The sequence below is a fragment of the Gorilla gorilla genome, chromosome 4 (assembly GCF_029281585.2).
Source record: "Gorilla gorilla gorilla isolate KB3781 chromosome 4, NHGRI_mGorGor1-v2.1_pri, whole genome shotgun sequence".
NCBI lineage: Eukaryota > Metazoa > Chordata > Mammalia > Primates > Hominidae > Gorilla > Gorilla gorilla.
The window spans coordinates 10858739-10882274 of NC_073228.2; the positions used below are offsets into that span (position 1 = coordinate 10858739).

At 60.7% G+C, this 23536-nt stretch overlaps 1 protein-coding gene across 6 annotated transcripts in view; it reads right to left on the minus strand.

Moving 5' to 3' along the window:
- The window catches only part of BAIAP2 (BAR/IMD domain containing adaptor protein 2), an 81937-nt gene that overhangs the window by 20194 nt on the left and 38207 nt on the right, over positions 1–23536 (minus strand). For 4 of the 6 annotated variants that reach the window (XM_031010785.3, XM_055389498.2, XM_031010787.3 and 1 more), the window contains exons 4-6: positions 11218–11279; positions 10387–10458; positions 9531–9668 (exon numbers count right to left, since the gene is read on the minus strand). In XM_031010785.3, coding sequence (XP_030866645.1) covers positions 9531–9668; positions 10387–10458; positions 11218–11279 — 272 coding nt within the window. Of the gene's footprint in view, positions 1–580; positions 917–8267; positions 8654–9530; positions 9669–10386; positions 10459–11217; positions 11280–23536 lie in introns of those variants that run through there. The other 2 variants (XM_055389500.2, XM_055389499.2) reach the window with 2 other exon arrangements.

Below are 23536 nucleotides of genomic sequence, written 5' to 3' on the forward strand. Positions count from 1 at the left end.
TTGGAGCGGTCACCCCAGGACAGCAGCGTAAACTAGGCTGCAGGGCCCCCTGGGTCTCCTCGCCCTGAGAACGGCACCTTCCAAACTAAGGCCCCTGGAGCCGCTCCGGTTGCCCACCCTACAGGCGGTTTCTGGGTTTTTAGGCTACGGTACTTTCTCACACTCATGCTCAGTCCCCCAGGGGAGAGTACAGCGAGGGGTACTGGCCTCATTAGCAGGGTACGGCAGCCTCCCTGGCCGGGAAGAGAGTTGGTGTTTTATTTTTAAGTCTTCCACTTACTCAAAGGAGCCCCGTAAATGGCTGGGAGTGGCACACAGGTCACAAGAGAAACCCAGGGGAAGTCGGGAGAGAGACAGAAAGTACGGCTGCACGGTGCTCTGGTGGGGCCCCTCCAGATCCTGGGGACAGGGAGATGTTCCCAGAGCAGCAAGGCAGGGATGGCCAGCCCCCGAGGGACGGGGGGAGCTGACACCTCCTGCCTCGGAGCCCCCACATGAGCATCTGGCTATGGCAGAGCCTGAGTCAGCGCGTGACATGCGGCTGCCACTCTGTCTAGGAATGACAGCTGCCTCTCCTCACCTGCTTTTCCAGGACACTGACTCCTCATACAGAGAGGCCACGACTGTACAGGGCAGATCCTGGAAATCTAGGCCAGGCAGGAGCTTCACCACACAAGGGGCCGGTGCGGGGACGGGGAGGAGAGGAGGTGGCGGCCAGCGCTGCAGGGCCCGGCCAACTGTGACCTGCTGTTGGACGGGGATGACCTATAAGGGGCACGTCCGAGCTGTGTGGAAAGTGCAGGGGACAGAGCACGGCCTGGTCTGTACCTCCAACCTGGCAGCCGGCCATTGACAACGGCCCTGCGCCTGCCCCATGGGCAGGCAGTCCCAGTGGCTGGCCCCCTCCAGTCCACGCCCGCCGCTGAGCCACCGGCTGCGTGCTTAGCTGGGTGCCATGGCGACAGCACTATGGAAACACCCAGCTGAAAGCATTTAAGACCCACAGAATGCTCCCACTTAGTCACCCTGGGCTGAACAGCCCCGTGATCAGAGAAGACAAAAGTGATCAGAACACATCTCTCCGCAGCATGCGGTGACTCAGAGTGGGGGGAGGGGCATTCCAGAAAAAACCAAGGCGGCTTTGGTTTACCTCATCCGCCATGGCTGCTGCAGCTTTCCCACGTTCTTTAAAAATCGCATGCGGCCCCCCAGGTCGCCTGCAGCGTATGAATGAGAACGTAATTCTTGGCCTTCAGCTGTCACCATGGGTAACACTTACTCAAAAGGATGTGGCTGCGGACCGGTCAGCTGTGGTGTGTGGGGTGAGAATCAGGTGCCCCAAGTAGCACATGGTCACTGGCCACCTGCAGGCTGCAGCCAGTGGCTGCTCTAAAACCCACTGACCAGGCCTCCCGGGCTGATGGGCACAGTACCCAGGCAGAGGAGGGAGGGCAGCATGGCAGGTGGTTAAAAGGAGACGGGAGGACCCTTAAATCTCACGCTGAACACACGTGCTCTGAGCAAGACCCGGGCTGGGCTGAGCAGAGGGTAAGCCGCACCCTCTGGCCCCGGTGGCAGGTGGAAGAGCTGGTCATTCCGCTCCCCAAGGAAGGCATTACAGGAAGATCCTCAGGAAGGGAACAGTGCCACTTTGGCAGGATCAGGGATCCATGAGCCCTGAGGGTCCCCATTTTCCTGGGAAAAAGGCCCAGAGCTTCCAGCAGATTGGCAAGGGGTGCCCAGGAACAACAGGTCCCAATAGACCCACAGCTTGGTACTGGGATGGACAGTCTGGTGAGCACATGCCCGCGGGCACAGGAGACAGCAGGTCGCTTCTGTCCACACTAGTGGGCTAGACACACAAACAGGCTGGAGGATCACAGACCAAGCTGTCCCCAAGAGTCAGCAAAGGGGTGGCAAGATGCAGGAGAAGTGGGGGCTAAGATGTCCGAGTGGCCCAGCCCTGAGGCTTGGGGAAGCAGAGTGCCCGACCCCTGGCTGCCCTGGCCCCGGGGACACTGAGGGTCCCTGTGTCAGCTGCGGATGCAGAAGCCCTGAGAGGGCTCCGTGGCTCCTGGCTCCTCACACTCCTGTTTTTCCTGGTGAGGACCCCTCAGAGATGTTACTCCAGAGAAACATGACCACACGGCTGTCCTCACGGGGGTGGTGGGCGGGGAGGGGTTGTCCACAGACAGCCTTAGCCTGAAGAGCTTTGTGAAAACGAGGATGGGCTTCACACCCCCCTGCACGTCGCCAGACTCCACGCTGGCGATCACCGGCCCTGCTATTATCTTCTCTGAAGATCTGAACGAGGGTGCTTTGTCTCTGCTGTGTTAATTATACACCCCTTTAAATAGCACGCATCTCTCCCCTTTCTCAGACCTCAATCCAGGCTACAGGCCTCGCAAACCCAGAGATGGGGGGCAGCCGGAGGGGGGATCCTGGGGGCACCAATGCCCCCCACCAGCCCCCTGCATTACAGTGAGCAAAGCACCAGTGCCGCTTCCCAGGACCCCCACGATGATCCTGCCAGTGCTACGGAGCCCCCATGGTCTCTGGGAGGCAGCATCCCCAAGAATGCGGGGCCATCTCTCCCTCCTCACTCACGACCGGCCAGCGAGGGCTGCACCTGCCTCACCTCCCTCCTCCCCCATCATCTCAGAAAGGGAACAGGGGAAGGTGACCCAGCAGAAACCCTGGCTCTCCTAGTAGCCCCGGGCATCTCTGTCCAGAAAAGCCCCAGGAGGTGGTGAGTGGACAGGGCAGTGCTACCCTCCTCTGCAGCAGGAGTTTCAGGCCGCTGAGGAAGCCTCCAGAGCTGGCTGAACAGGGTCGTCCCAGGGCCAGCAAGTCGAGCCCATGCCCAGTGCGATTCTGAGCAGGGGCCTGGCCTGCCCCACACCACTCCCAGCCTGAGCACTGACTTTTGAGACCCCAACACTGCTTGGGTCTCGCTGCCCCACCCCCAGTGCACATGGGCTAGGAAGGACAAGTTGCATCCAGCGGGCTGGGGCTCCCTCCCCACACTCAGGTCCTCGTGCCCACGGTCCTTGTGCCCACAGCCCAGCCCAGGGAGTGGGTGGGCCACTCGCCTCCCACCCTGGGTTCCAGATGCAGGATGGGGCATGTGGACACGTCCCCTGGGCCCTGCTCCCTGCCCCCGAGGGGTGGGCACAGGCTGGGCTCTGCTCTCAGCCCCATCCCGGGCCCTGTGGACACGGCCACACCCCTCTGTTCTAAGGAGGAGCTGGACCAGGCTGTGACCACGCCCTGCGGACACACTGATAAACCCACAGAGAAGGTGTCCCCTGCCCCAGCGTGTCCACCGTGCCCCGTGTGGTGTGGAGAACATTCCCTCCAGGCGGACGGGCACGTCTGTCAGCACCTGGCCCAGCAAATGTGGCAACGACCACAGTCCTGGGGAGTGAAGGTGCCGCTGCCCAAGGCCGTCAGGGCGGTGCTCCAGGCCGTGCCCCCTTACGTAAAGCTCTCCCGTCCTAGTTAACAAACGCCCCAAATGCTTCCTAACTCCAGTGCCCTGACCTATAACTAAAATTACTTCTTTTCATGGAAATCCCAAAACACCATCTCAATTACAAGCACTTCTTGAACAACAGGAGGCCCCCCAGCCCAGCCCCGCTCAAGGGCACCCTGGCAGGCAGACAGAGAAATCCACTCTGCCTGCCTCTCTGGGGCAGGGCCTGGCCAACCTCATGTCCACCCCTCCCGGCAGCCCCACCTCTGCCCCCAGGGCCTGGTGTGGTGTGTCCCTGTTTCAGCTCAGGCTGAAGGCCTGGCCACTGCCACACGATGAGCCCGGCAGTGGAGGCGGGCAACGCGCATCGGGGGCCTCGGCCTTGTGGGCACCCTGGAGCATGAAGCAGCCCCTCACACGTGCCACGGGCCAGCCTCGCTGCCCGGCAGCCTCACAGCTCCCAGAAGCCTGGCGCTCCGCACACATGCAGCTCAGGTGGGGTGCAGCTGGCGCCAGGTTTCTGAGCCCACTGGAGACCCCGGCAATCACTTCGAGACACCCAGCTCTTGGGTCGCTGAGGGAACCCACATCTGACAATGACCCCCAAAGACCAGAGTCAGGCACCAGCCACCACCTCCCCTTCATCAGCAGCAGCTGAGGTGGGGGGCCCTGTGGACGGGGGCGCCCGTCCAGCCCGTGGAGCTGCCTAAACAGCCTCCACCTGCATGCACCGCCCACACGGCTGCACCACCAGCCAGGCCCCGGCCAACTCTCGGCTGCCAGGTGAGGGACATGCAGGGGCAGAGACCCCGGAGGCACTAAAGGGTCTCCAAGGGAAAGGCCTCTGTGGCAGGGGCAGCTTGGGAACCACAGGGAGGCATCTGCTTCTCTGCTACACACGCCCCTGGCTGGACACTGGCTTCAGGCCACCCTTGCGTGGGGTCACTTCCACTTCCGGCAGTCTGGCGGCCCCCTCCTGCCCGCTCAAGAAAGCAGCCCCAGGAGCCCGAACGGGCCAGACTCCTGCCCTGCACTCCAACGACGTGTGGGCACACCTGCCTCTCTCAGGGTCTTCAGGACTGGGGACAACTGCTATGGTCGCCAGTGACCCCACAGGGCACACATTGGAGGCAGCTAGAAGAGCTGGGGGCAGGCAGGTCCAGGGACCGAGGCAGGGATCTCAAGGGGGCACCGTGAACTATACTCTCTGCGTAGACACCCCCGGGCTGCCCCCAGCGTGGGATGCAGCTGCTGGGCTGGTCTGTAGAACAGCTGGGAAGCAACCAACCGCTTTAGGAATGGAGAGGCCGGTGAACAGGTCTCTGCTTCCCCCAAGAGTACTTCCAGCAGGCCCTTTCCCTGCAACCAGCAGGACTTCGCTGACAACCTAGGCCCCAGGACAGTAGACCCCGCGAGGCAAGCCAGGAGTTAGGGACAGCTAGGAGGCCTGTGGGGTGGGGTGGGGCGCACTGGAGAGACGGGGCCTCCTGCACCAAGGGGTGGGGCCACACAAGCAAGGGCAGGGCCTCCTGCACCACCCAAGTCGGGGCACACAAGTAGGGGCGGGTCCACACAAGTGGGGGCGGGGTGGAATGCACTGGAGGGGCGGGGCTGCACATGAGTAGGTGAGGTCAGCCACAGCCCAGTTCCCCAGTCCAGGGTGCTTCCTCTCTTCAGAAGTGGAGAGGACATCCAACAGCTGGGCCCCCAGCGGCCACACCCTAAAGTAGAAGTCCCACAGAGCCCGCTGGCCGGGTTTGCAAAGGCAATGGGAACCAGCAGGAATAGCCCTGGGTGGGGCAAGGGGCCTGGAGCAGCGAGGCCGGCAGCACATCCCAGCCAGGCAGCCACATGGCACTCACCCCAGGATGGTGGCCGCAGCCTCCCCGCAGCTCGGGGGGCGCGTACGCAGCCACATACCAAGTGCCCCACCCCCTCAGACTCCGATGTGGGGCCGGGGATGCTGATGGCTCCGAGGCCTGGCCTCCTGGGCTTCCAGGCCACTGGGGAGCAGAAAGCACACCGGGGTGTGGCTCCCTCTGTTTCCCACCCCAAAACGTTGTTTCGAAACCACTCAGCACTTACCAGCTATCTGCTGTGTGACCAGCTTGTGCTTGGCACCAAGTGGGACGCAGCAGAAATGAGACCTAGCCCTTCCTGAAGGAACTCGGTGACTTCGGAAAAATCACAAAAATAAAACACCTGTGTGGTTAAGAGTTGAAGCCCCGTCTCCCATTAACAGAGGAAGGAGTTGGATGGGGAGCAGCAGAGGCGGAGGTCCGTCCAGGAGAGCCCCCACGCAGGCACCGTGAGAAGGTTGATGTCGGCTCGTCCTGGCTCCACAGCCCTTCCCGTCAGTGCTCAGAAGAGGGAGAAAGCCAGGATATTCCCCCTCACAAATGGGGAAACTGAGGCTCAGAAGCTCTGGGGCTTGCTGCAGCCACATGACCCATAAGGGACAGAGCCAGATCCAACCCTAACCTTACACCAGGGCCTTGAGGCTGTGCCCAGGTGGGGACAGTCCAGCCTGGGGCCACCCACAGGTCCCCTGGTGAGTGGGGAGGAGCAGCTGCAAGTTCTGGAGAAAGGAGGCTGCTCAGCCAGGGCTGGGGAGCCACAGCAGGGCCCCTGGGACCTGGGAAGAAAGACCAGCACCACACATCTCCCAGGAGGGGCCCTGGGAGGCTGAGAAGATGAGGCTCGCCAAGCGTCTCTGTACTGGGTGGCAGAGGCCTTTCCAAGGGGGCTGCTGGGCCACCCTCACCTCACACCCACTGCAACCTCCACCTACCACGCGCTTCGGGGCCCTGCCTGCCCTCTCCGCCCACATGGCCCCCGCCCAGACCCACTCACAGGTGCTAGGGGGACCATTTGCCTCGGCAACTAGCAGCCACAGATGGGAATGCTGCCCTCATTCCTGACCCTGCCGGACTCCTGGGTCTGGCCCATCAGGACTCAGACAGCCTGCAAGGCCAGGACCCCTCCCCCTCCCCCTCTGCCTGCCCTCCTGCGGACGAGGGGGGCTTTGTGACGACTGCGGCAGCCGTTGGGTGTCCCCCACCTGAGAAACAGGTGCTGTGGCTTACTCCCAAAACTGGGTCACCTGGCTTACCATGAAAGGGCACTCAAGGGGCCCCAGGATGAGCCCAGCCACCAGCCACCTTAGTTCTGTTGTCAAATGTTTCACAGTCAGCACCTGGGGCACCCAGCAGCAGCCCCTTGCCCAGACCATGGACCACAGCACTGAGGCAGGGCCAAGGCCCCTCGAGTCACCGCCAGGTCCAGCCCCCTGTGGCTGCAAATCAGGTGACCCTTGGGCCAGTCAACGCAGGGTCCACCAAGGCACTGGAGGTGGCTCACAGCCCCCATGAGAAGAACAGATGGGACCTGCCTCCAGGGCCCCTGAGGCACCAACATGGTCCCCCAACAGACCCCAAGTGCCAGGACATGCAGCAAACAGACCAGCTATCAGCAAGGAGAAGGTCTTCCAAAACCCCCATGTGGGATGGGCTTGAGGAGCTGGCTGCGCACACACAGCCTCGGGAGTAAATCCCACCACCCGGGGCCCACAGCAGAGCAGCGCGGACGGCAGGCGGAGGCCAGGTGTGTGGTCAGGGCCCTCCTGAAGAGGCCTGGCAGTGGGAGGCAGGGCACCTGAAAACCAGGGAGCTGGTGCGGCAGGGCCACAGTGACTGCGTGGGGGCCTCAGGCCTCTGGCTCCAGCCTGCAGGAGGGAGGGGGGAGTGGCTCCGAGAGCCCCCAGCCTCTGCCTTTGCCCGGCCCTATGCTACCCCGCCACGATCTCCAGCTCCCAGCGAGCTCAGCCACACGGCAGTACCGGCTGTGCCAGGGAGACGGCCCTCGCCCTGAGCAGGACGGAGCCTCCAGTACCCACATGATGGAACATGATTTAACCATGAAAAGGAAGAAAGGCTGACCCCCGACAGTAAGAGGGGAGGAGGCTGGCACAGGCTACGGCACAATGAGCCTTGAGAACCCTCCGTGCCACGTGAGCCACCAGGCACCAAAGGCCGGACACTGGGATTCCAGCTACGCAGAATGTCCGGAACAGGCGAGTCTATGGAGGCCAATGGCAGGCTGGTGACTGGTGGGGCCAGGGGCCCAGGAGTGACTGCTGATTGGAAAATGCTCTAAAACGGACTGAGTGATGGACGCACAGCTGCAAACACTCATAACCACTGGACTGTGCCCGTGAAATGGTGAACTGCTGGTGACGTGAATTATGTCTCAATAACGCTGTTAGCAAAAACCCACAGAGCCTCGAGGGGAGAAGGGAGCTCAAGCTCCTGGACCCCCAGCAGGCAGCTGAGCCCTCAGTGAGCTGGACTCAGTATCCCCATCCCCAGAACACCAAGCTGGGGACATTCCCAGGAAAGGCCCCTTTAAGACAAGCTCTCACACCCGGCCCAGGTGCTCAGGGCTGGCTCACACCTGCACTGCTCTGACCTGCTCAGAGGCGGCTATGGCCCTCCAGGCCGCAGGGGCACCATCCGCTGCTTGTCTTCAGAAAGCAAAGTAGCAAAACGTTCCACGGTGGGAGGAAAAAGAAAAACAGACACAGTGTCTACCAACATAGACCTATTTCTCCTCCCCAACTCCCCATGCCCACTGCTCAGGTTCTGTTCACAGAAACAGCTCGAGGACGGCTCGCTGCGGCAGCCTCAGGCAGGAATACTAAGGCCACCACGACGGGCCCATCATAGAAAGACCCATGATGGCAGCTTACCCGGAGTGCAAAACGGAAAGGATCAAAAGACCCATCACAGCTTACCTGGAGTGAAAAACAGGATCAAAACAAAGGCTGGGGACACGGAAAGAGGTGGCTGGAGAGGGCAGGGCACCCTAGAGAACGGCCTGAGTTGCGTCCCTGCAACTGTGTACCAAGCATGCCTGAGTGGGAGGCTGCAAACAGCAGCGGGCACCCGAGGGACCCCCAGCTCCCCCGTATGGCTGCTTCCACAGACTCTCACTTATCCTTCTCATCTGCCCCTGGCCTAGTCCCGTCCTCTCCTTTGGGGCCGATCCAGCTCCACCAGGCGACCCCACACTGGAAATCTTCCGGCTTGGTCTGCAGGGTATGGGCAGACGCTTGGCTTCCCTGCAGTTAAGCAGGGAGCAGGGGCACAGGCTCTGAGCAGGAACCGGCCTCCCAGTCCCAGGGCGAGGCCACAGCCACTCATGAGCACCCACAACCAGCACCAAGGAGACGGCGGCACACACACACGCAGACACACGCACACAGGCAGGTGTGTGTGGGGCTTGCCAAGGCTTGAAAACCTGACTGCCAGCAGGAAGGGTGCGGCCTGGAGGCCCGGGCTTCACCCACAGCCACACCTTGCCCGCCCCAGGGTGCAGCCCAGAAGCTTCTACCTTGGTGACTAGCCAGGGGTTTTCCTGATGTTTCCTTTACACACGACTGGGCATCTTGTTGTGTTTCTTTCTCTTCTGTATCACTATGACCTCAGCAAGTGGGCGAGGGGTTTCTGGGTCTGGCCTGTGTCAGCCACCATCCAGGTTCTGGTGTACACACATCAGGCCGTGCCTGTCATCGGCCAGGCCATTCTACGTCCCAGCCCGCTCAGCACGCAGCACCGGTGACGCCGGTGGGACAGTGAGAGAAACAACACCGAAGCCGCTCCCCCGAGGAACCTGAAGTACTACCTTCCCTCAAGCGGCCAGCCCTGCAGGCGGAGGCCACGACCGCTTAGAGGAACAGACTGGGACCGGACTCCCGGGCAGGGATGGGGAGAACAGAGGGGAGGACTCCATTTAGGTTTCTGCTCCTTCAGCCAAGAACCTTTCAGTGACCCTGGGAGGCTGCAAGAGCAGGACAGAGCCCCACAGGTGAGCCAACCATCCCACCGGCCTGGGGGCGTCGGGCCCACCGCTCCCGAGGTCTACCAGGGACACACAGCCTGCCTCTGTCTGATCGCACCTGGGGGGCTGCTGTCCACTCCCTGTGGACGAGAGGGGCCGAGGGGTGAGCAGTCCCAAGGTGGCGGGAGAGGCACCACAGCGGGGGTGGCGGGCCTACCTGCAGCTCCTTGTCCGAGTACTTCTGAGGATTCTTGCTGCCCTGGCTCTTCTTCCGAAGCTTCTTCAGCTCAGCCTGACACTTGTCCAGGGCGTCGCCTTTGCTCCTTTGCTCAGTCTGGTATTTCTTCAGCGCAGCCTGAGATTCAAACAATAAAACACAAAACCAAGGCCCATGAACCCAACGCAGCGTGGACCACTGGCAGCAAAACCGACGCCCATGAGCCCAACGCAACGGGGTCCCCTTGGCAGCCCTACCACTCCCTTCCTGGCTCGCTCTCTGGCCGTGCATGCTCAGCTGCAAACCAGAGTTGGGGAGAGCCCAACTGAAGCCTCAGCCCGACCCCACCCAACCCCATAGCAGCTCTCTGGTCCCCCAAGATGAAAATCACACTTGGAAAAAGTGGCCGAGGCCCACCCCTCCCGCCCACCACCGAGAGCCAGAGGTGACCCTCAAACCCTCAAGCAGTGCCTTAGCCCCAAGCCTTCCTGCCAGCGGACAGGAGTGGCGGTGGGGCAGGACAGGCCGAGAGCCCAGGGAACTGCAGAGGCCAGAGAAGGAGCTCCTGCACTCCCGGGCAGCAGAGTCAGGCACCAGCTTCACCGCGAGTGGCCAAAGCCGCGGCATGGAACCGGGCACGTGGGGCGTCAGAGGCAACGGGTTCACCCACAGGTTGCATTTGGGGCACACCAGGGGCACTCGGTCCCAAATGGACAATAAAGTCAGAGCTGGGGCCCATGTGGACGGAGAGCTCGGGGAAGTGGGAAGCCTTCAGGCCGAGGGAAGGAGTGGCAGGCATTTGGGAGAGCCGGAGCCCAGGCACGGGGCCCAGCAGGCACGGCCAGGGTGCACTTACACTCAGATACCTGGAGTCCAGCTCCACCTTCTGCTCCAGCTGCGTGAGCAGCTCGTTGTGAAAAGACTTCAGCTGGACATGGAGAGAAAACACATCAGCCGTCAGCTCCAACACATGGACCCGGAACAGGAGGCAGGGCAGGGCTAGAGCGCATGGTCACGAGACACCGGGTGTCCCGGCTGTGCAGGAGGAGCCCCCTCCCCCTGACTGATGGGCTGTGGCCCTGCATGCCCGTGTGCACCCTCTGGAGCCAGGAGCGAGTGCTGAACAGGAGTCTGGAACATCGGACAATCTCGCCTCCAACAGCCACAAGGGAAACAAACGGCCATCCCCTCCTTCCTCTGCTGTCCCATGCTGGGGATCACTGCGACACAGGCTGAGAGGTCGCAGGGCCCATGGGCCTGAACTGACACCAGGGTCGGGCCCCTGGCTTTAGACAGGATGCTGCAAACCAGCCGCCAGCAACGTGCTCTGGTTGTGTGGGGTCTGCCTCTGCCTACAGTCGGAGAGGCCAGGGGAAGTCTGCCTTGCAACCTTGTGAACCCCAAGAGTGGGGTCTGGCTGGGGCTGCGATCAGGACTCTCCCTGGAGCCCAGCGTGTCGTGGCTGCCACTGCAGCCAGTGAAACAGGTGGCCGCGGTCTGGCCTGTGCCCTTTTCTCCGACATCCTCCTTCGAGTGTGGCTTGTGTGCTGAGCCAGGGTCCCTCCCTACCTCCGAGTGTGGCTGGACAACTGGGACTGTTCCCAAGTGGACACACGGCCAAGGTGTGGCGCCAGCTCTCCCATCGCGCCTGCCCCTCCTCGCAGGGCCACGCTGGGGGTGGACTCACCATTTCTTCCAGCTGATTCTGGATCTGCCTGTGGACTTCAGCCATCTGGAAGAGAACGTCTCCTGGGAAGCAGAACAGCAGAAGGAAGGGGAAGAAGTCAGGTGCTCGCAGTCACCACCGTCATCCCACTCTGGGCTGACAGCCACCCAGGGAAGCCCTGTGACCACAGGCAGCAGGGTCCCCGGGGTGTCAGGGCCAGAAGGGAGGGCGGAGAGGGGACACCAAAAGGAAACAGAAAATTCTAGAATGAGAAGGGACTCCAGACCTCAAATGCACAGCACGCCTGGCATCTTTGGGAGGGAACTTGAGTCTCTGCAAAGGCGAGAGACAGGAAGAGCCCGTGTGTGCCTCACCCCAGCCGTGACAGTGACAGTGAGCACAAACACGCGTCCTCATACGCATCTGGCTGTCGTTCGCAGAGACCCAAGAGCTCCGAACCTCCTACCTCAGGCCAGGCGGACAGTCTGCTGACCCCACACCACAGCGCACAAACCTCCTCTGGGGGACACCCATGGGCACACGCTGGGCACAAACCTCTCTGACTCCAAGACACCTCACTACCCAGGCTGCAGACCCACGGCACCTCTGAGACCTTCACCCAACAGCTCTGCTTTGAGCCCCAGAGGAGTGTGGTGGTCTGAGGAGACCTGGCCCCATGGGATAGGCTCACCAGGCAGCCACCCTGGTGCACGCTGGCCTGGGCTCGCCTTGCCATCGCTGAGGGCCCTGGGGACACACGGGCAGCGCTTGGGGACACTGATGTCTCCTCGGCCCATGTGCAAAATGCAGATTAAGAAATCAAAATCGTGGCGGCACAGGGTAAGCGCCGTCAGAGGCCTTTTGCAGCCTGGACATCAACGAGACCCGGCTCAAGTCCACCTGCAGGGGGGCAGCCCCAGGGGCACAGGTGTCTGGGCTACCCACTCTGTAAGGGCCTCACCACATTGCTGCATCCCTACCTGCTTCCACCAAAGAGAGGGGCACAGAGAGAGGAGCTGAGGGCCCGAGGCCTCGAAGACACAGGAGCACGGCCCACTTCCTTTTCACCCAGATGTTTCCCGCCTTCCTCTGCCAAAGCTCCCGCGGAGCTGTGATCCCATTTGAGACATGACGGCCAAGGCCAGCAGGTGTGACCACACCATCAGCCCAGGGGGCTGGCTAGCCGTCCCCAGAAACGCCCCCAGAGTGCAGCCAGCCTGGGTTCCAGGACCCAGCCCTGACACTCATCAGTAGAGCCCGAGACTCACCCCCCATCAGCACCACATGGGACAGGAGAATGCCACAGCCCCTCAGGGCTGTCCTCCTGCCAACCCTGGAGTTGGTACGAGAGGCCCACCCCTGCGGCAAATGGCTCCATTTCCTGGTCTGCAGAGGAGGGGCCAGAACTGGGTGGTCCGGCCCCCGTACTCCTTTGATGGACAAATATTTGCTGAGCTACTGTTTCCAGTGCCAGGCACTGACCACGTGCTGCGGACACAAACAGAGCAGGAGGGCCGCCCCTGCTGCTGGCAGGTCACTCTCGGGTGATCCCTGTCCCTCCCTGAAGGGCTGCCTGAAGCAGGACTTTCCCCCTCTGCTCACATCCAGGCCACCGCTGGTCCCACGCCCCAGAGGGTCCCCTCGCTCCAGCGGGCAGAACCCCCACTAGGATCGCCCAGTGCCCAACAAGGTCAGCCAGAAACCAGAGCAAGGCCCCCGGCGACACGCAGGAAGCCCTAACCGGGCGATGCTGCCTCCCAGGACCACGGCTGGGCTGGCCTTGGGTCACTCCCCCTCCCCAAAGCACAGCCGAGTCTGGCAGAGGAAGCCTCTCGGGGTCCTCCCGCCCTTCCAGGAGCTGCGGGGTTCTTCTCACCATGACCACAGACCCTCTGAGCACTGACCAGGGCCAGGTGCTTCACAGATGTACCTCCCTTTAATCAGCACAACCCACAAGGCCGCCCAGATGAGCAGACAGAGTAGGCCACGTCAGCGGCTGGTGAGTGGCCGCAAAGCCAGGGCCCAACCGCCTGTGCCAGCCTCCACCTCACAGCCATGCCCTCCTCCCGGGTCAGTACACATGGGGCTGCCTCTCGAGCTATCCCAGGCATCTCAGGCACCTCCTGGCCACCCAGACTCCCAAGTCATTCCCGCCTTCATGCTGGCAACTGCTAGGCCTGTTCCCAAAGCCGAACGCTCCGTGTCAGGGGCACAGATTTCTGTGGAGGGAGAAGAGGAAAGGGATTCATGCACCCCTGAGGGGACCCAGAGGTGACAGTCACCTGGCTCCTGTGACACGTGTCCCGCTAAAAGTAGTGCTAGGCCTGGCTGCTTCTCCAGAGAACAGTGCCCAGGGCCGGCAGGATCCCATCCACCGCAGGGCAGGGGTGAGGGACGCACAGAGCCCCGGGCTTGGCTTCCCTTTCTGGAAAGATACGGAAAGGCTGCCTGGCACACAGTTGCTCACCCTCTGCCTGCGAAGATGACATGCCTGGGCCTGGCCACCGTGAAGAGGGATTCAGCGTGAGGAAAGCAGCCCTGCAGACCCCGGGGAGGCATCACATATGTGTGCGGGCATGAGCACATATGTGCGTGCACGTCTGCCTATGTGAGTGGGCACGCACAAGCGTGAACCGTACACGGGTGTGCTTATGCGGGTGAGCATGTGTGTGTGGCTGTGTGTGCCTGGCCGCGACCCGAGTCTCCCTCCACTCTCACAGCCGCCCTGGATGCCGCTACCCACTCTGGCCACAACCACAGGGCTCACGGGGACCACAGGTAGGTCATGCTGGGTCAGTCTCCAGGACCACGCTGGCCCCGGGGCCAGGAGGGAGCAGGAGAGGCAGACACAGACCCCAGAGCCCAGGCCCTGCCACACACAAACCACCTAAGACGCGCCCTGGCACACCCAGTAACCTCCACGGACACCGGCCCCAGCCCTGGCCCAGGGGCCTGCCCCTGCCTGGAAATCACTTCCACCGGCTCCAACCATGGGTGTGACTGCCTGGTCCCTGCTGTGTGGCCCTGTGGAGTGGGGCAGGGCCCAGCGATGGCCCCCTGGGGCTGCACTGCGGTCAGGAGGGAGCTGCACCACTGCGGTGGCCTCTCACGGTCGGGATGAAGTCGAGACCTCTGGGGATCAGCGGCAAACCACACAGACGGGTGGGGTGGGGGCAAGTCTAAGGTTTACCAACCTCGGCAGGAGAGGACGTGGGCCCTACCCCAGGCTCACTCGACCTAGGGTTCAAGGTGTGCAGGGAAGGGATCAAGGACAAAGGGGACAGAATTTGCTATAAAGGAGCCTGACTGAAGGGAAGCCACTTGGACGTGAGCAGGCGCTGCCCAGGGCAGGGGAGGAGACGGGAGCACGGCCAGCAGCACAGACCCCACAAGAGAGGGAACCCCAGCTAGGGCTGGCACAGGCCCACAGCCACGTGGCCCCTCCACCATCCACCCTGGGTGGCCAAGATGCTGCCGGCCTGGCAGGACACCATCCTACGAGCCAAGGACAGTAGATGCAGGAAGCCTCAGGCCAGGGGCAGACTGCCCTGTGCTGAGGAGCAGGATCAGGAAGCCTGAGACGGTGGGACCCCGGGGGAGGCAGCTCCAGGGCTCCTCGTGCTTCTCGACGTTCTTTGGCATCCTATAAATTCCCAGGATGGACGCCACGACCTCTGAGCTCAGGAAGCCGCCAGGGAACTGTCCTGCGGTTTTCATGGTGTCCCTGTGACTGAGGATCCTGGATCCACCTCCCAGCTCTCGGGCCCCTTGGACATTGGGAACTGGCTTCAGCCGAGTTGGGGTGGCAGGTGACAACAGGCACAAGGTCTGGCCTGAGAGGGGAAACCCACCCAAGCCTGTGCCCTGGCCAGTGCTCCCTCAGCCCCGGAGTGTCCACATGTACACAGCCTTTGCGAGGTCGCCGGCCCCCTATCCTGGCATGGGGGCCAGCAAATTCACAAAGAGGTGAAGCAAAAGGCCCAAGACAACTCAGCTGAACTCTTCACCGCTCCTGCCATATCCTATTTTTTTATTTTTTGAGATGGGGTCTCACTCTGTCACCCAGGCTGGTCTCCAACTCCTAGGTTTCTGTGATCCTCCCACCTCAGCCTCCCAAGTAGCTGGGAGCAAAGGCATGCAGCACCGTGCCTGGTTCCCGCCACATTCTGCAGCCCCAAATTATAAGTGAACGTCAATACCAGATAACAAGCACGTGTTCCCCTAAAAGGCTACACACAATGGAGTCAAGAGGAACATCTGGAAGACAACATCCAACAACAAATCCTTTGAAAAACGGACTGCTGAATCCAAAAAGAAAAAGAGTGTGTGGAGCTTCTCAGGGGGTTCTGGCCAGGTGACGGTCATCACCACCCGCCCGTGCAGCTGCAGAACTCCAATGTGCACCCCAGCATCCCCGCCAGCCCGAGCCCCCAGCCCCACAATGTGCGGCTGGCGCACACACAGGGGAGGTCCAGGCAAAGCTGCACAGACCAGGCGTGTGCCCGCCCTGAGCTTCGAGCGGCAGCTGCACAAAATCATCCCACGCCTTGAATTTTTAAACTGCACCTTACAGGCAGCTGCAGGAAACCACGTGGGCATGGAGTGTGAATGTGTCCGGCCACCAGCGCTTAACCCCCGGGGTGCCGCAGGCGCCCCAGCCGGGAGCATGAGTGTGTGCAGCCACCAGCGCTTAACCCCCGAGGTGCCAGCTGGAGGGACGGTGCACATGGAGCACCAGGCCCCTAAGGAATGCCAAGACCCTAAGATCAGCAGTGAGAGGCACCGGTAGGGGCAGTGAGTTCCGCTGAGCAACTAAGTCTTGTCCGCGGTTGCCTGTGTCCTTCAGGGGCCTGAAGACGGAGTAGCGAGGGCTCCACAGCCGTTGAGAGCCTCCCTTGGGGTGAGACGTGAGGCTGTGCGTTCTCGGGCTCCCTCATCTCTTCATCTCTCCACACTCCCTCCCATGCGGCGGGCAGACTTACCCAGGCCCACCCTGCTGAGGGACAGGGTGTGCCAGGCTTCCTAAGCAGCCTCACCTATCAGATGCCACCCACTCACTGGGAAGCCCACGTCTGGTCCACAGCACAGGTGGGACCTTAACTCTAAAGACGAGGTTCAAATGTAAGCTGAGTGCCAGCGGGCCAGGGCACACAGCACATGAGCCAGAACAGACCAGCAGAGCCGTCGCCATCAGAAGGATCCGGGGATCTGGGGTGTTGGGGGTGATGGACAGCAGGTGGCCACGCCTCAGGATGTAGATGTGGGAGTGCAGCAGCGTCGCACCCAGGCTGATGGGTCAGCCAACTCTGGGCAGCTCACCCCACCGGCCCAGGGCTGCCTAGGGATGCTGGGGAGTGAGGAGGGGGAGGAGCATCGGAGGGCGAGAAAGGGGGCACACATGGGTGTCACGGGTGATGTGTCTACACAGTCATCCTGAAAACGAGGCCTCTCTCTTTTCAACCATCTACCAACGCACCGTGATGAGTGAAGCAGCAGCTGGTCCGCACTGGGGTCACCGTGGGCCTCACCCCACCAGCTCTACCTCCACCTCAGACGGGGCGGTCGCCAGGCTAAGAGTGAAACCCGCTCCACGGGACTGCCTGTGACCAGGGAGCCCAGCCTCCTGTGGACGGGTCTGAGCGCAGCTGAGGAGGACAGGGCTGCCTCAAGACCCCGGCTGGGCCCCTGCTCCCCAGCAAGGAAAACAGTACCCTGAGTCAGGTGAGGCTGCGGAGCCCAGGCCCCAGGCGTGCCCGGCCAGCATCTTTCTGTCCTCGAGTCGGTTCTGCTTGGGCACAGCACCTGGCGGAGAGGGCCCTTTCCATCTGCTGAGTCCCCAGCTCCTTTTTAGAATCCCAGCAGACATCGGTGAGACCCCACAACTGCCCTCGATCTCTCCTGCAGGCTGAGCCCGGTCTCGCTCCCCCCAGGTCTTATCCCAACCAGCATGGGACTATCACCCCACTTTGCAGGGGAGAGACCTGACACCCCCACAGCTCAAAGCTGACTCGGGGCTGAGCAGGCTGGAGGTCAAACACCCCAAAACTCAGGAGCCCTGAGAGCTTCCCGAGGCTGCATCCTCAAGATCTGCTGCCAGCCTGGAGCAGCAGAGAGCACAGCCAGAGAGGAGCGGAGGCTGCAGCACAGGAAGGCAGACGCCCAGCTCCCACCCGAGATGACACCAACAGCCGCAAACACGCCCAGCACCCACCCGAGACAGCACCCGCAACCAAAGCACCCAGCTCCGAGATGGCGCCTGCACCCACAGAGCCCGGCTCCCACCCAATACGGCACCCGCACCCACAGCACCCAGCTCCGAGATGGCGCCTGCACCCACAGAGCCCGGCTCCCACCAAATACGGCACCCGCACCCACAGCATCCAGCTCCGAGATGGCACCTGCACCCACAGTACCCGGCTCCCACCCAAGACGACACCCGCACTGGCACCCAGAGCGCCCAGATCTAAGATGGCACTGGCACCCGCAGTGCCTGGCTCCCGCCCAAGATGGCACCCGCACCCGTGCCCACAGCACCCAGGTCCGAGATGGCACCTGCACCCACAGTGCCTGGCTCCCACCCAAGACGGCACCCGCACCTGCACCCGGAGCGCCCAGCTCCCATCTGAGATGGCACCTGCACCCACGGCACCTGGCTCCTACCCAAGATAGCACCCGCACCCACAGCAGCCGGCTCCCATCTGAGACCGCACCCACACCCACAGCGCCCGGTTCCCACCCAAAACGGTACCCACACCTGCACCTGCACCCGCGGTGTCTGGCTCGCACCTGAGACGGCACCCGCTCCCACAGCCACCCGCATACTCAGCCCCACCAGCCTCAGGACGGGCGGGAAGCCCAAGCATTCGTCCTCCCAGCATTGGGCTCTTTTTTTTAAATTGGGAAAAATTCACATAACATAAAATTCACCATTTTTACCTTTTTTTTTTTTTGAGACAGAGTCTCTGTCACCCAGGCTGAAGTACAGTGGCACTATCTCGGCTCACTGCAACCTCCGCCTCCCGGGTTCAAGTGATTCTCCTGCCTCAGCCTCCCGAGTAGCTGGGACTGCAGATGTGCGCCACCACGCCCGGCTAATTTTTGTATTTTTAGCAGGGATGGCGGTTTCACCGTGTTGGCCAGGCTGGTCTCAAACTCCTGACCTCAGGTGATCCACCCACCCCGCCCTCCCAAAGTGCTGGGATTACAGGCGTGAGCTGCCGCACCGGGCTAAGAAATTGGGACTGTGGCCGGTGTGGGGATCGAGTCCGCAACTGTGGCATCGTCAGCATCACACGCTCACCAGTTGAGCTAGCTGACTGCCCAGACGCTTTCATCACCCCGAAGAGAAACCCATGCCCACCAGGAGTTGCCCCCTAGCTCCAGGAACCAGTCTGACGGCATCTCTGTGGAGCGGCCTATTCCCAACACTTCAATCACTGCAATCACACGTGACCCTCTACGTTTGGCTTTTCTCCCTGGGCACAATGTCTTCAAGCTCCATCCACAGTGCAGCCTGCCTCAGAGTCTCCTTCTTGTCTTTTTAGAGCCAGGGGTCTCACTCTGTCACCAGGCTGGAGTGAAGTGCCACAATCATGGCTCACTGCTGCCTCCAACTCCTGGGTTCGAGGGATCCTCTGGCCCCAGCCTCTGGAGGAGCTGGGACTACAGGGGTGTGCCACCATGCCCAGATCATTTTTAAGATACTTTTGTAGACATGGGGTCTCACTATGTTGCCCAAGCTGGTCTTGAACTCCTGGGATCAAGTGGACTCCCAAAGTGTTGGCATTATAGGTGCAAGTGACCGCACCCAGCCCCAGAACGTCCTTTTTTTTTTTTTTTAGACAGAGACACAGTCTTGCTGTGTTGCCCAGGTGAGTCCTGAACTCCCGGCCTCAAGTGATCCTCCCATCTTGGCCTCCCAAAGTGCCGGGATTACAGGTATGAGCCACACCCAGCCTGTCCTTCTTTGTGGTTGAATACAATTTCACCCTATGGATACACCAGGCATTTCTGCCAGCATCCACTGAGAGGTGCGGGCTGTTTCCCATGTGGCCTTTTGTTAACAGTGCTGCTGCAACAACAGCTCTTTCAGAAGCAGCTTCAGGGGATGACAGCCCTGAGCCCCACCTGCACACCATCTGTCTTCCTGATGTGTGTTCTGGAGGTGCTCTCGCCTGCTTATAGCCGAAATGTCTCCCGGCAAGCACAGCCCCGGGGAGCAGAGCAAACTGCGGCGTCTCACCCGCTGCCAGCGCCCTTGACCTTTTGGGAGGTCAGAACGTCAGGGATCTCTCAAGCATCCTCCACAACCTAGACGGGGCCTCCGTTGACGGAGAGGCGGAGCTCAGCGAGCCCCTCCCAGGTGTCCACCTGCCATCTCCTCTCTGCCCCAGGCTAGGCCTGGTCCACAGGGAAGATAAAGCAAGAATGAGTTAAGCTGCAGATGGTTAAGCTTAACATGAGTTAAGCTGCAGATGGTAACAGGGATTGATTATGGAAGGACTGTGCCTCCCGGCAGGACCTGAGACTCAGCACTCCCCCCAGCCAAGCAGCCAGGCCTCTCAGGCTGTACTCTGGGGAGCACCTGCCTCACTGCCCCCTGACCCCAGCAGGAACTGGCTTCTGCCAAACCTCAGGATTACTAGCAAGAGGGAACACCCGGGTGCAGGCACTTCTGCTTCTCCGCGTTATGCATTTTATTCATCACCACTACAAAAAAAAAAAAAAAAAAAAAAAAAATTCCCAGCAGACTCTCAAAAGTATATACAGACCCTGGCAGAACCTCCGTGCCAGGACAGAGATGGCAGTGCCCAGCTGGCCTCATATGGAACCTGTGGCTGGCCAGTGCAAAGGCTGGGCAGTACTGGGGGCCCCAATGTGCCCACGGAGGGGAGGAGCAGGACTTGAGGCCCACCAAAGGCTGCCATAGTGTTCTAAGTGGCCCCTACCTGGGGGAAAGGGCACAGAGGGAGTGTGGTGATACGCATAGCACTGAAAGGGTTAAAGGCAAGGAGGGCAGGTGGACAGGTGGAGGTAGGGTCCTCGGAGAGGGTCACTCAGGACGCTCTCAAAAGAGCTCCCCACAAGGCTAGGGCCACAAGGAGGCAGGCACTGCTCTGACACAGCCGCGTCTAGTGAGCAGATGAACGAGAAGGATTAACCGCTCATCCCTGAAGACGGCACGGCATGCAAGCGGCCCACCGGAAGGGAGCCCACGGGAAGGCGGCCCACTCGAGGCGACGGCTGAGCTCCTTCCGATCGCTTCACACGATTCAAAGATTGAGGCCGAACCAGGGATGCCCTGGGTGGTCATCTGCTGAGCCCAGGAGACTGGGAGGGCCGGGGAGGCCAGAAGCAGAGGGGAAGGGATGGGGAGGGAGGTGAGGATGGTCCCGGAAGAGAGAGGGCAGCAAGGAAGTGCCACAAGATGCCCCAGACCCAGCACAGGCGCCGACCTGGCCGCCGGCTTGAAATCACAGGCACCAGGAAGTTTCCCCCAATGCCAAATGTGGGCACAGCCGGAATGCAAATGTGGCTGGAGACAGCTCTGTGGGTGAGCTGAGCCGAGGCTGGCTTCACAACCACACTCAGGGGTTCCCACGAATGGCTCTGGCTCAACACAGTGGGAAGGTGAAGGAGACAGAAAGCACTGTCAGTCACGGCTTTGCCAAGCCCATTCTTCCCTGTGGTTTAGAAAACAGAACTATATTATTCTCTTCCCAGCCCAACCTTTCCAACCTGGAGAGAAGTTGCAGGGATAGTAAAGCAAACACCCATTCACTTCGCCAAGGTTCCCTGGCAGTGTGCTTTGCCACAATCACTTCGCCATTCTGTGATGTATAGGTACACCCACATGCACTCACACGCATCCGTGCATGCACACAGACACACAGGCACTTACGCATCCGTGCACACACACAGGCACTCACATGCATCTGTGCACACACACAGACTCACAGACACGCATCCATGCATGCACACAGGCACTCATACGCATCCGTGCACGCAGACACAGAGGCACTCAACGCATCCGTGCACGCAGACACACAGGCACTCACGCATCCGTGTACGCACACAGACACACAGGCACTCACACATCCATGCACGCACACACAGGCACTCACGCATCCATGCACGCACACAAACAGGCACTCACACATCCGTGCATGTGCACACACACAAGCAACTCGCATGCATCCGTGCACGCACAGACACAAGCATTCACATGTATCCGTGCATACACACACATTGGCACTCACACGTATCTGTGCATATACACACACATACACGCATCCATGCACGCACACCAGCACTCACGCATCCGTGCACGCACACACCGACACTCACACGTACCAGTGCACGCACACTCACACGCATCCGTGCACGCACACACACCGACGCTCACACGTACCAGAGTACGCACACTCACACGCATCCGTGCACGCACACACACCGACGCTCACATGTACCAGTGCACGCACGCACACACGCATCTGTGCACGCACACACCGACGCTCACATGTACCAGTGCACGCACGCTCACACGTATCCGTGCACGCGCACACACCGACGCTCACATGTACCAGTGCACGCACGCTCACACGTATCCGTGCACGCGCACACACCGACGCTCACATGTACCAGTGCACGCACGCTCACACGTATCCGTGCATGCGCACACACCGACGCTCACATGTACCAGTGCACGCACGCTCACACGTATCCGTGCATGCGCACACACCGACGCTCACATGTACCAGTGCACGCACGCTCACACATATCCGTGCATGCGCACACACCGACGCTCACACGTATCCGTGCATGCACACACACCGACGCTCACACGTATCCGTGCATGCACACACACCGACGCTCACACGTATCCGTGCATGCACACACACTGACGCTCACACGTATCCGTGCATGCACACACCAACGCTCACATGTACCAGTGCACGCACTCACACGTATCCGTGCATGCGCACACACCGATGCTCACATGTACCAGTGCACGCACACTCACACGTATCCGTGCATGCACACACACCGACACTCACACGTATCCGTGCATGCACACACACCGACACACGTATCCGTGCATGCACACACACCGACGCTCACACGTATCCGTGCATGCACACACACGACGCTCACACGTATCCGTGCATGCACACACACCGACGCTCATACGTATCCGTGCATGCACACACACCGACGCTCACATGTACCAGTGCACGCACTCACACGTATCCGTGCATGCACACACACCGACGCTCACGTACCAGTGCACGCACACTCACACGTATCCGTGCATGCACACACACCGACGCTCACACGTATCCGTGCATGCAGACACACAGGCACTTTTTCCAGCCCCTTGAGACTCAACTGCAGACATCAGACAATGTGATGCTGCCCCTGCCCCCAATACTGCAGCTGTGTCCTAAGAGCAAGGACCTTCTCTGCCTCATCATCACGCCTCCATTCTGACACACAGGAAGGTTACCACAGACGCATCCTCTTCTCATCAACAGCACACACCATGCTCCTGAATGGCCCGACGATGCCATTGACAAGCTCCTCCCTGATCCAGGGTCTCATCAAGGGTCCCGCTGTGTTGCGTTGGCACGTGGCTTTAGTCTCTCTCATTTTAGGAAAACAAATCAGCATTCCACCTATTGGAAGACTGCTCCATAAGCACTTGAGACAAATAAGTGATACACGGGCTTAACCGTGAGCAACGAGGAACTGGTGCCTGCCAGCTCCTGGAGGACTCTCACCCTTCCTCTGGGGCGCTAGGCATCTTTAGTCCTTTAACCCAGAAGAGCCCCTCACACTTCGGCTTTCACAACAGTGACATTTTAAAGATTTGTGCCTTTTTTTACTCCAGAAAATACAATGTGTTCTTATAGTCTGCGAGTGACAAAAACCTGAGAGAGAGCGTGAATCTCAGAGACAGTGAAAAAGACTGGGGGAGGGAGGAGCCTGGGCCTCGGATGCTCTCAGGCCGGGGCTGGAGGCAGATCTGTGCAGATCGTCGTCCTCATCTGCGAGGGCAGCAGCTCAGACCCTGCCCGAGGGTCCCCAGATGCTTGACTCCGAATCCCAAATGGAGCATAAACAGCATTTCATGATGATTTCAGTTAACACTCCGCTTAGTCAGTTAAAAGATCATTTCTACCAAAGCACGGCCCGAGACCAGCTTGGTGACTGCTCCCATGAAAAAGGCTGGCGGCCCCGGCTGAGCCCAGGGTGAGGGGAGCAGCACAGCCTCCACCTCCCCACCCCGGCCTGGTGCTCCTACAAACCAAGAGGTCAGAGTATCTGAAAGGCACCCCAG